The sequence below is a fragment of the Anopheles merus genome, chromosome 3R, assembly GCF_017562075.2.
Source record: "Anopheles merus strain MAF chromosome 3R, AmerM5.1, whole genome shotgun sequence".
Classification (NCBI taxonomy): Eukaryota; Metazoa; Arthropoda; class Insecta; order Diptera; family Culicidae; genus Anopheles; species Anopheles merus.
Genome location: NC_054084.1, coordinates 14,096,597 through 14,111,781, shown reverse-complemented (window position 1 = coordinate 14,111,781; position 15,185 = coordinate 14,096,597). Strand labels below are relative to the sequence as shown.

The 15,185-nt window shown below is 41.1% G+C and overlaps 1 protein-coding gene across 4 annotated transcripts in view; it reads left to right on the top strand.

Annotated features, from left to right (window-relative positions):
• LOC121596958 (semaphorin-1A) overlaps positions 1–15,185 on the top strand; it is a 177,454-nt gene that overhangs the window by 112,564 nt on the left and 49,705 nt on the right. For all 4 annotated transcript variants that reach the window (XM_041922387.1, XM_041922386.1, XM_041922385.1 and 1 more), the window contains exon 2: positions 6,822–6,924. In XM_041922387.1, coding sequence (XP_041778321.1) covers positions 6,822–6,924 — 103 coding nt within the window. The remainder of the gene's footprint in view (positions 1–6,821; positions 6,925–15,185) is intronic.

Below are 15,185 nucleotides of genomic sequence, written 5' to 3'. Positions count from 1 at the left end.
CAACTATCTTTGCTTTAAAACAGGACCAAAGTAAGGCAACATTATTGTAGTTTATCTGATTTTGGGACTCAGTTTAAATTTGTGGATTGTACTTCCATTGACTGGCAAATATTGCATACGTGCTTTCTAATTGACATGTTTTTTCGACAAAAAATATTCACATTTTTCTTTACTTGTTGAAATATTGCGGCAATTTTTAGTGCCTCTAGAATCAGTGTGAAGCATGTTTTAGTGAATTTGTCCTGCAATTACACCGAGCCCAAGTAAACAATGTTTGGCTGCTTTTGAACATTGTTCAACCAAAAGTAAACATTTGACGTCTATCTGAAATACTGTCGGCTATCTGAATTTTTTTTCAATCGTAACTAAACAAGTGATATCCGTAATTTGATTTGAATCCTTATTTTTCAAAAATAGTTGGAATTTGTTGGTCAATAATTTATCTCAATACCCTAAAAATTAATAATTGAATAATAAATTAGTTCAAAATCGATTCAAATAAAGTTAAAAAAACATTTAATTGCAACAAAATGATCATCTAAGAAACGATCCCGGGAAATATAAACGCACGTTAATATTGGGGAAAGCCAATGTTTAGTTGCGATTGAAGAATATTCAGAAAGGCATCAGTATTTCAGTTAGACGTCAAATGTTTACTTATAGTTGAGTAATGTTTAACAGCAGCTTAAAATTGTTTTTTTGGCCTCGAAAACGGTGTAATTATTGCGTTTTGAAGGATAAAACGATCAATGAAGATTAATTTAATTTTTCGTTTAATGTTTTAGAACAACATTATGAAACAATTTATTTCAATAAAAATATAAAACAACACTTGATATTGGTGCTGGTTGATTTGGATATAATTTACTAAAATATCGGTTGGTACTTGTTTATAATTCGAAGATATGATATTCCATATGGTAAATTTTAACAGAGCCTTAGTATAACAATTATTGGGAGTTTTGTTATGTTTTTTTTATGTCATGTACCTCTTATATAGTATCTAGTTGTATTGCCTAGATTTTGTTTCCTGATAAATGCATTAAAAACTGTTTAAGAACTAAAATACATCGTGGAAGAATAAATAAAAAAAAAACGAACTAAAAAGTGAAAATTTCTACACTAACCGATAATTGTCATGTTACATTGATTCTGAACCTTGCCTGGTTATAACTGAAATTGCCATTACCATGGTAGTGTTACAACTATTGTCCGCACTGTTCGTGAATGATTTCTCCTCAAGACAAAGACATACCCCGCGAAGAAACCGATGAGTCATAAGACGAGATCGGGAACAAAGTCACTTATACCTGTGCGCGCTCCTGTCCATGAACTTGCCTGCAATAACCTACACACATGCAGACACGCAGACACCAATCCCATTATAGATAAGTACTGTCCGATGTGTAAACTACCTTTTGGCGGTGGTTCCCCCTGGGTTGGAGGCTCGTAGCCCGCCCGGCTATCATCGATATGCTTCCATCTAGCCGAGCCTTTGCGTGCGGTAATGTCACGGTAAGAACCGTGCGAAATATGATCGTTTGAATGGATGTGTTTGTGTGTGTGTGAGAGGGAGAATCGTTTGCCGACCAGTTCCTCAAGATGGATGAAGCCGTTGCTTTCACGTCCGTTCATCTTCTGCTTGCCAGAAGAATTTAGGTCACTGACTTCAATGATTCATGTGGGGCTTTTTGGTAGTGCTCGTGTGTACTGTAATACTTTCCACAAACGACCTTGAGGGATGCTGTTCACCCGGTTGGTCCGATTGGTTTCCGCGGTTTTTTGTTTTGGCACTTGTACATTCTTGTATCGATGGCACAGGGGAACTATTAGTACTTTTTTAAAGGCTCTATTGTTTTACAGTAATAATTGGGAGATTATCTTTTCGCTTTATTTGACAGAAAATCGGGAAGGGTAATATTAAGTAACAAAAAAAAAAGAATAAATTAATAGTATGTTGGACATCTATTGATGTGAAAAAGATTCTTCATTTTTATGATGAAGAATTGGTTTAGCGACGAGACGTTGTGATCTGGTTTAGGTGTCTTCTTTCTCAAATAACCACCATTTTACACATTCATTGTGGAGTTCCCCTGCTCGACCAGTGGTTGTCAATTTGCGTATTCTCTAATATCATAGGGCCTCAATAGAAAAAGGAAATACAAAGTATTACATTCCTTTTCTTTGTATGTTTAGGTGATAGTATAATTACATGTCGTTTTCCTGCTAGGCACCATGTTACACTGAGCCTGGATAATGTACCTAAAAATCACAAAATTTACTACTGTACAGAGATCATAATGCTGCACCCGTATTGCAAATCGTAATTTACTACACTCACGCACCAACTGCCGTGCGGTCGCCGATGCCATTAATTTGAGTAACGTTTTCAATTACTCAAAGTGTCCATCATAAATCAGAAATGATACTGTACCGGCTTCCGACGAGCAGATAAGCCCTGCGTACGCACTTGCACTGCGTTTCGCCACCGGAGGTGGTCGCCTTTGCCGTTCGATTCCTTCCGCTCCGGTTGTCCGGTGCGTACGTAAGAGGGGATTAATAATGGTTTTGACACGTTATATGCTCCCGGTTTCCCTGCAATTAGCTGTGCCGGGGAGGAGTCTCCTGTCCTCAAGATTGTGTTGAAATCCGTGCTCTGGTTGGTTCGAATCTGGGGCCACCATAGTCTACTCGGTAGCTCCTATTACATCCTGTGCTGCTGCATTTGGCATGTATGCCTGGTGCCCATTCTTCGATCGATCACAATGGTATTATGGTCATTTTCCATGCCGTGCGCGGTGACACTATGACACCTCGGATTGGCCGGTATGCCAGACACGATGGAGGAAATGGGATGGCACTTACCAGATAGTAGGTGTATGATGCGGATATACAGTACTGGGATAGTGTAGCACTGAAAGCTAACGTGTAGTTGTAAACGATTCGCAGAATTCTCGTTGCTTCTGTACAATCCGTCTGATCCGTATTTGATAGTTTCATTGTCTATATGGCCTGGTAAAACCCAAGTTCTAATTCAGATAAACTGAATAGTTGGTATGTTGTGGTGATGGTGAGCGGGAACATAGGGATTTGGAATAAGTTTTTTAAGCTTTCCGGATGTTTAAGCATACAGCAAATTTTGCTCTGTTCTCGAAATGAAACGTTTGTAATTTAGTCAATGAGAGTGGCTTTGTTGGTACGTTGGTAACTGAAGTTAATTACTCATACGTTTGATCCATTGAGACGATGAAACCCTTTTTTAAACGTTTTGAACACTTATGGACACTTATTTTTATACTCAATACTTAGGGTCGTCAGTGCATAAGGTGAAAAATGCTATAAAAAGCAAATAATGCAATCATCATTAATCATTAATTCCCAAATAACCAAATCGGTCTAAACCCACTGTAAAGCCACTTCAAACCCACGTGGGTTAGTTATGATCGATTCAGTCGTTAACCAACCAAATTTTATAACAATTGGACCTCTCGATTGAATTAATTCATCCACTTACATCACTGCACAACTTCGGCAATATTATTCATATATAAACTGTGCACTGTCCAGCGAAATGAAAGAGTTCATTTGCAAGGAAACAAACACACGCATACACATCTTACACAAATATGTTTCACAATAAATGAACTTAAACACACACATTGTATCGCTTCCTTTGCTCAGTTAAACTCATTCGGGGGTGATACATATTGCGCAAATGAATGAATGAATGAATGAATGATTTTTTTTTGGCTTTGTTTGATGCAATTGGATTTTTAGAACAGAAAATTGCTGGCGTTTTCGGTATCTTGGTTATTTGGGTTATGATTACCCTTATCTTTATTATTATTATTATTATCCAAATGATTGAAAGTGGTGTTAAACCTTTACATTCTGTTTGATGTTGATGATGTCCAGTATCAGTGGTTTATCGGAGAAGGTGCACCAACAACAACCTTCTTATTTGGTTAGTTATCTGTATTCGATAGATGTCTGCAATTCTGCAGTTTAACACGATACCTTATCGCTAACCTTAATTGCTAATATTATTTTACAACCTGTATTATTTAAGCTGCGCTTATCTGCACCAAAATACAGGGTTTACCAAGTCACTTGGTGAGCGATGTGAGCTACACAAAATTCAACCTGAAACACGGGTTATTCATTGAGTTATTAGCAGGTTTGACTGAGCAGGTTCAACTGCTAATAACTCAATGCATAACCCATGTTTCGGGTTGAATTTTGCTGCGGAGCAAAGATAAACTAAAAAATTAATTTTGAAAAAAAAAAAATAAATGTAAACATCGTGCACGGCTCCAGCTAACATCCCCTGTGATAAAACTTCATATAATGGATGAAAATGAATGCGGTGGAATAGAAAATTATTTCAGGCCAAATGAAGTAGCTCGTCAGAATAGAAATACGTCTCAAGTGAGATGAATTGTGCAGCTCACATCGCAAAGTGACTTGGTAAACCTTGTAAGCAAAACCTGATAAGCTGATTCATATTTAACATTTTGAAGATATCTTATCGCTATTGCTATTTAGCGATTAAGACGTAAACACGTGTAACACGATACCTTATCGCTAACTTTCATTCATAACATTATTTAACAACCTGTATTATTTAAGCTGCGTTTATCTGTACCAAAATAAACAAAACCCGTTGACCAACTGCAAGGCTTACGGCATACAACTTTAATCGACGCCGCTCTAACGAACTAATAAATTAAATACTTTAAGTAACATTTTTCAAAGGTAATTGCATGTAAATGATTAAATGGCTTCATGGGATGGACGTAGCTTTAAACAAGGGAGCGTAGAAACATTTCCGCAGAAAATCGATTCCTATTGCGTAACATTGGCAATGCTTTAATCGGCGAGCAAAACACAAAAAAAACTGTCACCTCCACCGAATATTTCATGTTGAAATGTACTGTAATGGCAGTGAATAGAACTAGGCGGAAAAAATATTAAATTACGGCCCCGGATTTGATCAGGTGGAATGGAGTGTGACGCTCGTGAAGGTAGAGAAACAATCGAGCTGATTTCACGGGCCATTTGATTGTGATTAAATTTTAGCCTGTAACTCTACATCGATTTGTTGTGAAACCGGTGAGGACAGGGTTTAGAATTGAGTATTGAAGGGTTTGTTTTACGATAGAATTAGTCTTTTGTTTTAAACACTTTACTCAATTCTCAGAAAGCAACGATATCTGCGCATAGCACAAACGAAGCTTTTAACAGGGTGTCTAGTTTGTCTGAGCCAAGCCACAGATTCGTCTGAACCGGTTCAAAATTTATGTTTAACTATGGTTGCCACAAGCCAAAATTTATCATCCTGGCATGGAAATGAAAAATAAAAACTCTACAAACACAACTATCTTGGCAACACTGGCAACACACCAAAGCTGAAGCGGGAGCCGCCCTCTCTTTGTTGCCATTTCGGGTGAGCTACAGCCGCGGGGGGACTGTTGTTTGCGGTGGTTTGCTTATTTTCTTCTTCAACATTGTACCACTAACCGTAACCACCACCCACCCCATTCAGCGTGGGGCAGGTGGGGAGGAACTCTAGAGTTAATAAAACAAACATACCCGGACCGCTCGTTCGTTCGTCCGGATTTGACTGATAAATTACCGATCGTTTACCACTTTGAACGCTGTTTGCATTCTGTAATCGGTTAGTTTTGTGCGGGATGCGGCGGGAATGTAACTGGCTTAAAGGGGGGGGGGGGGTCCACCGGAAGTGTATTTGCTGGAGGTGACGACGGGAGCAAAGCGCCAGCGGAACTACGGGCAGAATCGATGTCAAAGATTTATCGCTTGTATATTCGCACACAAGCATACACTTGTGCTGCTAAAACGTTAGAACTGGTGACTAGACATGGTCTCTGCTTGGCGGGACGACGTCGTCTCGGTTGTTGTGCTGGAATGGTTTTGGAAAAGCTTTTGCCGGCTCCATTTCCTCCACCATTGCCTTTGATGTTCGAGTTTAAAAGCATATGTTTGTATCTACGTGTGTGTTTGTATATGTGTATGTCAGTGGATAACCGAACTATTCGTAGTCGTGTCCGCTTGTGCGCCGTTTCGTTTCGATTTCCATCAAACCAGAACGTCGAAAGGATGAAAATGGCATCGAACGAGTGATATGTTGCGTAACTATCGAGCGTTCGTTTTGCTACTACACAGTAGCTGTGCGGGATGAAAAATGTTTTTTGATGTTTTTTTTTTGTTCGCCACGCTTGACCATGTGTGTCGTGATTGTTTTTACGTCGGTATGTTTTTCTCTAGTTTGGGCTTTTTTTTCTCTCTCTCCATCTCCCATTTTTCGTTCTAGCTTATGGTTTTGCAGACCTTTGGATGGGGTTTTTGCATAGGAAGTGATACTGATTGTTGTTGTTCTAACTGACGCTTTGTTTTTTCGTTGTTGATGAGAAAAGTATGCCTCTTGTTCCTTTTGGATAGTTTGATGTAATAATATCATTTACATTTGGCTTAAGCTGACTAGATACGTTTATGGTGCGTTCGTGTAAATTTTTGATCTCGTTGATTCTTTTGCTCAATAATGAAAAACAAGTTAAAAACATACATAAAAAAGAAAAACTGTTGTTTTGAATAAGTTATTTGGCATAAACTTAATGTAGCCAGGAATGTGAGCAAAGGATACTCGTTTCTAATATGAAAACTGTTCAACCCATTGGTTGAATTCCTATCGCCAAACATTCATTCGATTCCAATCTCTACCAGAAAACTGTCAGTGAACGTTTATTTACGGCCTTTTTTTCTCTTTTCTCTTTCTCTTTCTCTCTCGCTCTCTATTACAGCCGACAAGGAGTACCTCCGGTTCCAGGGAAACGAATCGACGAACGACTTCTTCAAGCTGGTGCTGCGCGACCCGAACAGCAACAATCTGCTCGTGGGTGCACGGTGAGTGAGATAGTTTTACGAGCGCATTATACATTCCACTTTCACCAGCACACCGAGGTGCATCGGTCGAGCGCAGTGGAGGGAAAGAATGGCGCATCACACACACACGCGTATGATGATGCAAGGGGAGTTCTAATGGGATGCAAACGGAGCAGCCCAGCGTGTGGGCGCTATCGGCTTTCGTCGATCGAATCGATACGGGGTACGATGTTCAATTTAAGAGTTTCAAACCGCCGTTTAAGCTTAATCTCGTTCGGCGGTGGGGTTTACGATGAGACGATGAACGCCGAACCTTCGTTCTGTGCTGCTGAAGCTTCCTTTCCTTTCGGTAGGGGGCAGCTCATTAACCTTTACGGGCTTATATGGTTTTATATGTGCCATTTAGATAAATCACAACAGTTCATTACAGTTAAGTAGTTATGAGGTTAATGTAAACTGGCCCTTGAACGATTTTCAGTGAGTTTGTTTTGAGGTTGAAAATTATGTTTAAAACCGAATTTCTGTGCCTCTCTGTTTCTGTCTTTTATTATCGAAATATATCAAAATTTTATTATAAAATGATCGAAACATCTGGACAGTTGAATGTTGAGAATGTTCAAATGTCTCACACTAAAGATTTCGAGATTTCGTTTACTTCACCTTGCTATTGTAGGGTGAAACCTTCCTGGCTTTTTATTGAATTGATTATTCAATTCCATTTCTGCCCTCATTTGCTCCATCTTTTTTAGCATGACAAGGTCTGATTATAAGAACACTCATGTATGGATGGCCCTATGAGATTATGGTAGGGAGATTTTTTTTTGTTCTTTAGGAGCGAATTCAATTGACTTAACGAGTTGGATTCTGTGCAACGGTGATATGCATCCGCTACTTAGGCGAACGCTTCCGTTCAGAGATCGTGGCATCATCGTCGTACTGATTGAAGCACGCACGCTTTTCCCTCGCGCACTCTAACATAGTTACATGCCTCAGTGTTAAGGGGGTTCTTTTTTAAGTTATTGCCACTTCCACCATTCGCAGGAGAAATTTCCACTATAATAATGTGATTTGCGTTCCGGTTTTCTCCGATTGTTTGCATACCCGAATGGTCGCTCTGTCTCTGCTGTATTTGGTTCTTTTCTTTTGTGGAACAATTGTGATTATGGCAGTGAGTTAGGTCCAAAATGGATGACTTTTTACACTGGATATTGGATAATGGATCGTTGTTAGTGCGGTAATATTTTTCCGTGTGGTTTTTCGCAGTTCCAACATAGTTATTCTGAAATATTAGTAAACTGAATTTAAATTTAATTTTATTTTTACAGAACATGTTCAAAGAAATGATATAGGGGCCCTATACGATTCTAGTCAGCATTTTTATTTGGAGTTTGACAGTTGGAGGCTGAAATCATGTAAATACTCCATACAAAATCACACACAAAAGTAGCCTGAAATTTTCATCCTAGATTATTCCTAGAGCTTCAAGACTAGAATTATTCTTATTCAAATTATTCTTAGTTGAACAGTAGGATTTCACCTCCCATACTTTTCGCATTCACGAATTGAGGCTATAATTAGATTCGAGTACCTGCTCGAAAAAATGGAAAACCAAGGTCGTGTTTTCATTTATCCTAAGCTAAGAGATCAGGTGGTAGAGCCTAGAATCAAAGTGTATGTAGACCAGGTGTCATAGCTTGTTTTTATAGCCAAATTTGAACGTCACTTTTCAACAGGACGGGTGAAAACTTTTGTTCAAACAAGCTTTCTGGTATCTTGACCAATACACAAAACACTCTTAAAATCTTCATTCAGAAGCAGAAGCTATAGAAATCAACTTTCTAAATACAAACACCTTGGGATAAGCCCTGCAGTATACAATACCCACTTTGATAGCTGCTCGAAAACTGCTATACAATCCAAATAGCTGAAAGGCTGAAGTTTTAGTCAACGAACTTCAAACGAAAAAGGGCCCACAACACGTTTTTATTTCTCATTTGTTATATAAATTATAGTTTGATATAAGGATTATTTTTCTTATAAAGAACTATTTTTTTGGATGCATAATTCGTCTAATAGCATTTTTGTTCATCTTCGCAACATAGTATAAGCGTACAGCAAACGTTCTTTGTGTGAATCATGAAAATGCATAGCTCGTCCGGGATTGGGGATATATTTCAAGCACACACACACACACACACACACACACACACACACACACACACACACACACACACACACACACACACACACACACACACACACACACACACACACACTCTCTTTTGTACCCGTTCGTCGTACAACAGATGCATTATTTAAATGCATTTGGTCGTGGAAAATGCTTGATTGATGGGCTGTAGCACAGCAGTGCACTGGCGAAGGAGCAGAGCGAATGGAAAAGATGCTTCAGCACACGTTCAGCTCATCGCACACGCCGCTCGGCACTTTCACCAAATGCTGCTTCCAGTTTGTCGAAAAGTTCTCATCCACCTAGTAGAAGCTCCGGCTCTCATCGTCGTTACGCTTCCCTTTTGCTAGTGTTACCGCACCGACCGACCCGCAATACGTCTGCCACATTGCGTTGCAAAGAACGCACCGTGCATAACTAATGTTTGCGTATGATGGCTGCCAGCAGAAGTCGGCTACAGTAGTAGTTTCGATTCGCACCATTAACTATTTCACTATTTCGAGGGGGAGGCTGATAGCTTTTGGGAAGCTGATTGTGCACCGATCGGACCCGAGCGCGCCCGCCCTTTGCATATGCGCGCGGTATAAAAGATGCTCGAAAAGCTAAACGTGAACAGCGGGTGGGGAGGAGACCGGGTCGTGGTTAAAGGTAGTATTCCTCCTGCTCCGGTGCACCTGAAGCAGCGCAGCGTGTCGAAGGAATGTGCAATTGCAATGCTAACGTCTCTCTGGGGCAGGATGAATGGGGGTAGAAGATCGAAGGGGGTGAACTCATCAAACCAAGCACTCGTCGGGACGTGTGTGGATCGCTCCCAGATGAAGGCAAACGTTTCGGATATCCCCAATCAGTGCGAGAAAGGGCGGGCGGGCGGGCGGGTACGTACCGTTTTCTGACACGCACTCAAAGGCACGTTGAATTGAAATCAGCATCCGACGACCCATCCCGTTCCCCGGCAGGGACGACGGGGGTGGCGCTTTGTCCTGTGGCTGCCACGGCTAGCATGCTGCAATAGAATTCCTTCGAGGCTTTTGATGCGGCAAAGCTCTCTGGCAGTGACCGGGCGAGGATCTCGGACTCGGCGTCCCACTTGACAGGTGAAGCTGTCCGCAATCTCCAAGAGTGACCCCGTGTGATGACGATGATGTCGCTCGGGAGCAGCCAGTCTCGAAGCGATCTGGTTGATGGTTTGCTGTACCCTATCGGAAGTGGAATGTGTGTGCGTGTGTGTGGCTACATGGGTAGAGATTTGTCCGTCGTGCTAGAGTGACGTACGTTGGGAGATTTGTTTCAGACTGAGTGGATGTGCTGAAGAATTTAAACTATTAATTTGAAATTAATCCCGAAGGACGTACGTGCAACATAACCGTTGCCTTTGGAACGCAAAGTCTTACAGAAATGTTCGGAAAGGGGTGCTTTGTTTAATGAACGACTTCTTGATTCAAATGTATTTAGGTTATATCTTAACTGTCTAGGTAAAGTTGAACTCATAGGCGATTGCTTATAGTAGAAAAGTAATCCATGTACTACGAATTTAACATTTATATGTGTTTACATATATCTGCATTTAAAAAAAATCCTTAAGATTACAATCGTTCACAGGAAAGGTAGTACATATGTACGTACTAAACAAGAAGGATTTTTTTTGCTACCGTTTGAAGGTATAAATATATAATTGCTCCACGGTACAGAAAGTGTGCTAAATGCATATGAAAAAAGAATTGTTTTGTGAGTAACCATTTCTGAACATCAGATTATCTTTTGTTCTTGAAATATTCTTGGGTCTTCTGAAAGGAATGATGATTTTGAGGATGCAAATATGTGCAAATTATTGTGGTTTTCGTTGCATTATTCAAGAAAATTAATTGATGATTCGATCATCGTTCCTAAAAGCATGGTTAATCAAACATATTTCATTTGATTCGCGAAGCGTTTAATGCTGACTTATCACACGGACTAAGATCTACACAGTGCTTAGATGAAACATTCAACATTTAAGTCTTGTGCACGTCAAGTCCTGTTCCGGTTGAAACCGCTTATTGATTTCACTTCCTTATCGATAGGACAGATCGCTAAGGGTTGATCAAAATCTCCGAATGAGCTAGGAAAATTGATTTGGTCGTGTTGGACGTGGATCACGAATCCCAGGAACCGCCGGTACTCCTTAGCTGCGCTCGGGCGAACCTGCCCTGTGGCATGATCGATGGTGACAAATTAGTTTAAATGTGCCATCAATTTGCAGTGAATTTCAATTTAAGCACGAGCGCAGTTAGCAAACGTGCTAGAGATCATTTGCAACATTTATCACACGGCTCGGGAAAACACGCGGGACCACGAGCGCGGCATTCTGCATTTGATAAGGACGAAAAGGAGCAGACAGCTCTGTAATATCGGAAGAAACCATTCAGCGGTTGTTGTTTTTTTGTGTTGGTTGTTGTTGTAGTAGCTGTTTCTTTGCTTCCATTTTTCCACACTCAAAAAAAAAAACGGCAAATGTCCTTACCCGTTATCTTCACTGTCTATCATCGCGAAAGACTAATGACGAAACACCGGGGTACACCGGGCCTTCCTCCCCCGAGGCGTCCTGAGCCTTCCTCGTGCACGTGGAGAAATTCGGCAAAAGAAACAGATTTTCTTGTGCTTGGAGCGCGCTAAAGCGAGACAGAGTGTGTCGTTTTCTCTTCTTGCACGCTTTCACTTTGGTACATGGTGACCCAGCATCACCATTTTACTTGCTTCCCGCACCAGAGCCACAGTGGTGCCACCAGGGATGGAGGAAAACCCCTTTTTGCGCATTTCAAAGCCAGTGTGAAGGAAGGGCGTGAAAAACTCACTGCAGAAAGCTCTTTCCGATGAACTGTGGGGAAAAAACAAGCACTCGTCATGATTGATGAGCCTGTCAGCTAGTTTCACGCCCGTGCTGATGGAGTTTTGTTTGTGCGTTCCTTTGCAGTGTGTTTTTTTTTCGCTTTGTTTGCTTTCTAACGGCGGGAACGCCTTCTACATTGCAAATGCTCTATGCTCTTGACAGCGTTATCTTTCCAGTGCCTGGTTGCTGGTGTGTTTGTCACCTTGAAGTTGCTTTGTGTGAGTTGGGTGTATTTTATTTTTTCTCTAGTTGCCTGGAAGTGATAATCAAGATACTGCGTATCCACTGCAATCTGTTTCATGAATCGGAGCAAAATTGCTGTGACGTGAAATGTATGTGGAGTGAAATTGTTTTCTTATAACTATATTTCATGTATCTATTTTGTGATTGTAGCTAGTTGCTACTGTATGTATGCATATGTCTCTATAGCATTGTGTTTTGAGGAGTTTGAAGCAGTTTGAAGTTTGAAGAAACTTCTCGTTGTATTGAAAGGCTTTAAAAATGATGAATTAGCATTATGTTGCTTCCGATAAATGAAAATATATTGTCCTTCTTTCCACTTCTTCATTCATACCCGCTTAGACATTGCTCGGTAAACCATCAACCACTGTTGTGCTCGTGTGACTGTGGACGTATGCACAGCATCCCTTTTTTCCAAGAACAAAGCAAACTGATTTGTAAAAAGCATTTTGTTTTCCTTGTTTGTGTGAGGATTTCACCCTACACGCTTTGGTGTAGAGTCTTTTATGTTCTTTAGGTCGACGGCTTGCAGTGCACTGCCATTGCAGGATTACATTGAGCGACGGTACCTAATTAGATGGTCTGTTTATGCAATTATAAAAGATGATTGAAGCTATGCCAAACGAACACCCCGTGTCTATCAAGCCTTTGGAAGGATCAATAAATTGAGATAAGAATCGCATGATAGATAAACGTTTTGCAGTAAAAAGAATCTTCAAACTATGATTCACCGGCAGGGTGTTTGACCGATGGACGATTGTAGAGAAGGAATAGGATAGGAAACAAATGAGTTGGGTGCACAGTTCTCAGTACTTTATCCTCACTGATTGAGCGATATCTTATCTAAGCGTAAGCAAGCCATACGCAGAAGTTTGTGCTGAATAAAAAAGAAGAAGAAACTATCTTCACTCACTAACATTCACAACACACAAGCAAAGAAGGATTAAAAGCGTGCATAAAAGTTGGCTTCATCTTATTTTTTTTCTTGGAAATTATAAACATATCAGCTCTAAATCTCATTAGTGGTATGCCATTTTTAGCCTTTTGGATAGGGCGAAGAAAACGGCAAGTTGTCTCAGTAAGTAATAAACTGTTGCAGTGAAGTAGTTTCCCTTTACTCTCCTTTACACATGCAACTAAAAAAGGAACACATCCTTTTATTCCAGCTAGAAAAAGGAAACTGAGAGCTTAACTGTGTTACATTTTTGCTATTAGTTTGTTCAAAGTACTCCTTTCTCATTCGATTTCTGGCCAATCCGGCTAATGTTAGGCGGTTTGAACGAAAGCCTAAATGGTAAATGTAACTGATACCGATTTTCGTATTGGATGAATATGGGAAAGATAAGTAGGAGTGAAATAAATGATTCACTCCTCCGGGTTACTATCCGTCAGCGTGGGGAACGAGAACGCCATTCCAATTGGATGGCACCGTGGGCGAAAAACTTACACATTCGGCCTCGCTCCGGTAAGTAAGTCATCGACATCGACGCGTTTATAGAGTGAGTGAACACGCCTCGAATAGGAAGGGCGAAAAAAAACGACACTAAGAACGGAGCCTCGGGTAAAAGTCAGCAACCATCCATGCTTCCTTCTCTGCATAAACGGGGTCCGGATGTTGTGGGCTAAAGCATCAGCTCGGAGTAAACATGCGCTCCACCAGCATCCGTCCGGGAAATACGGTAAACTTTTCTCGTTAAATGCTATTGAATTATTTGTAATTATCGACGTGGTTTACGAGTCGCTCGCTCCTACTAAAGTGAAGGTTTTAGAGGGTGACTTTTTTTTCATTCATTTTGTTGCCGTGCACACGAGCACTTTGTCTGAGGCCGCTCTTAACGCTCCCCTGGCGTCGGTGAAGGAGGGAAGCAGAGCGAGCTCTGTGCCCGTGCGGAAAAAGTATGAATTGAAATCAGCTAACGCAGCTGTCGAATTTAATAACCAAACTTTCAGCTAATGCGCTTCCGATATCGTTTGGTGCTTGTTTCGGTGATGGTGGCTTTGTCTTTCCCGGTCGGTGCCGCCATTTGAATAGTGTGTATGAATATGTGCTGCTCTGGGAAAGTGTGCAAAGGAAAGCGTTTGCATGAAGCGATTGATTGAAGTTTTAATCCTAGTTTAATTGGCAACATTGCTAAAATATGTTGCACCACTTTGGATCGTACTTTTCGTACTGTTCGCCCGCGTCGTATAGGTTTCCTGGCAGCTGGCAAGCATCGTCGATCGTGAATGTGATAATATTTGTTTGATTTATACTTCGCTTTAATCATCCGGGCACGGACGACGACGCTCAGGAAACGGAAAATGTGCCAAACTTTGAGGATTTGCTGCAGCGAGATTATCTTACTAGCACGCTGCGGTAATCTTCCCTCATCTCTCGGCAACAAATACATCCCCTAATGGTAGCGAAACAGCCCCAATATCCTTTCGGGGAGTCTCCCCCTCTCTCTCTCTCTCTCTCTCTCTCTCTCACCGCACTGTACACAGTATTAACGCTGCCAAAAAGTTAAATCATGTGTGCTGCCATAAGATAAAGCGAAGCGTACTATCTCGTTGCGTTGGAGTGGTATTTATCTATCTCCCGGTTGTTCGCTGGCAAACTTGTCTCACTCTTTCTCGCTCTGTGTTGCTCTCTTCCTCTGTGTCTCTCCCTTGAGGTTTTTTTGCATTATTTGTAGCGTTGGTAGTTTCGAGCACAGCAGTCGATGGTACTTAGGGCAGCTCCCGAATTCCGACCCCACCGTATTGTGTCGAACGTGTACGGTTACTTACAATACCCAACGAGAGTGGGATTTAAAGGAGAAAATGTGCGGGGATAGGGGGGAGAGAAAGAGCGATATCTTTGCCATTGGCGGTGGCAGCTTACATGCGTGCGTACGTCGCGCATACAATTTGTACGCAGATAAGGTGGAAGCACATTTTGCTGCACGTTTTGGGAGGCTTTTGTTGGGGGGCAACGTGCCAAAAAGAAAAGGAAAGAAAGATGGAAAC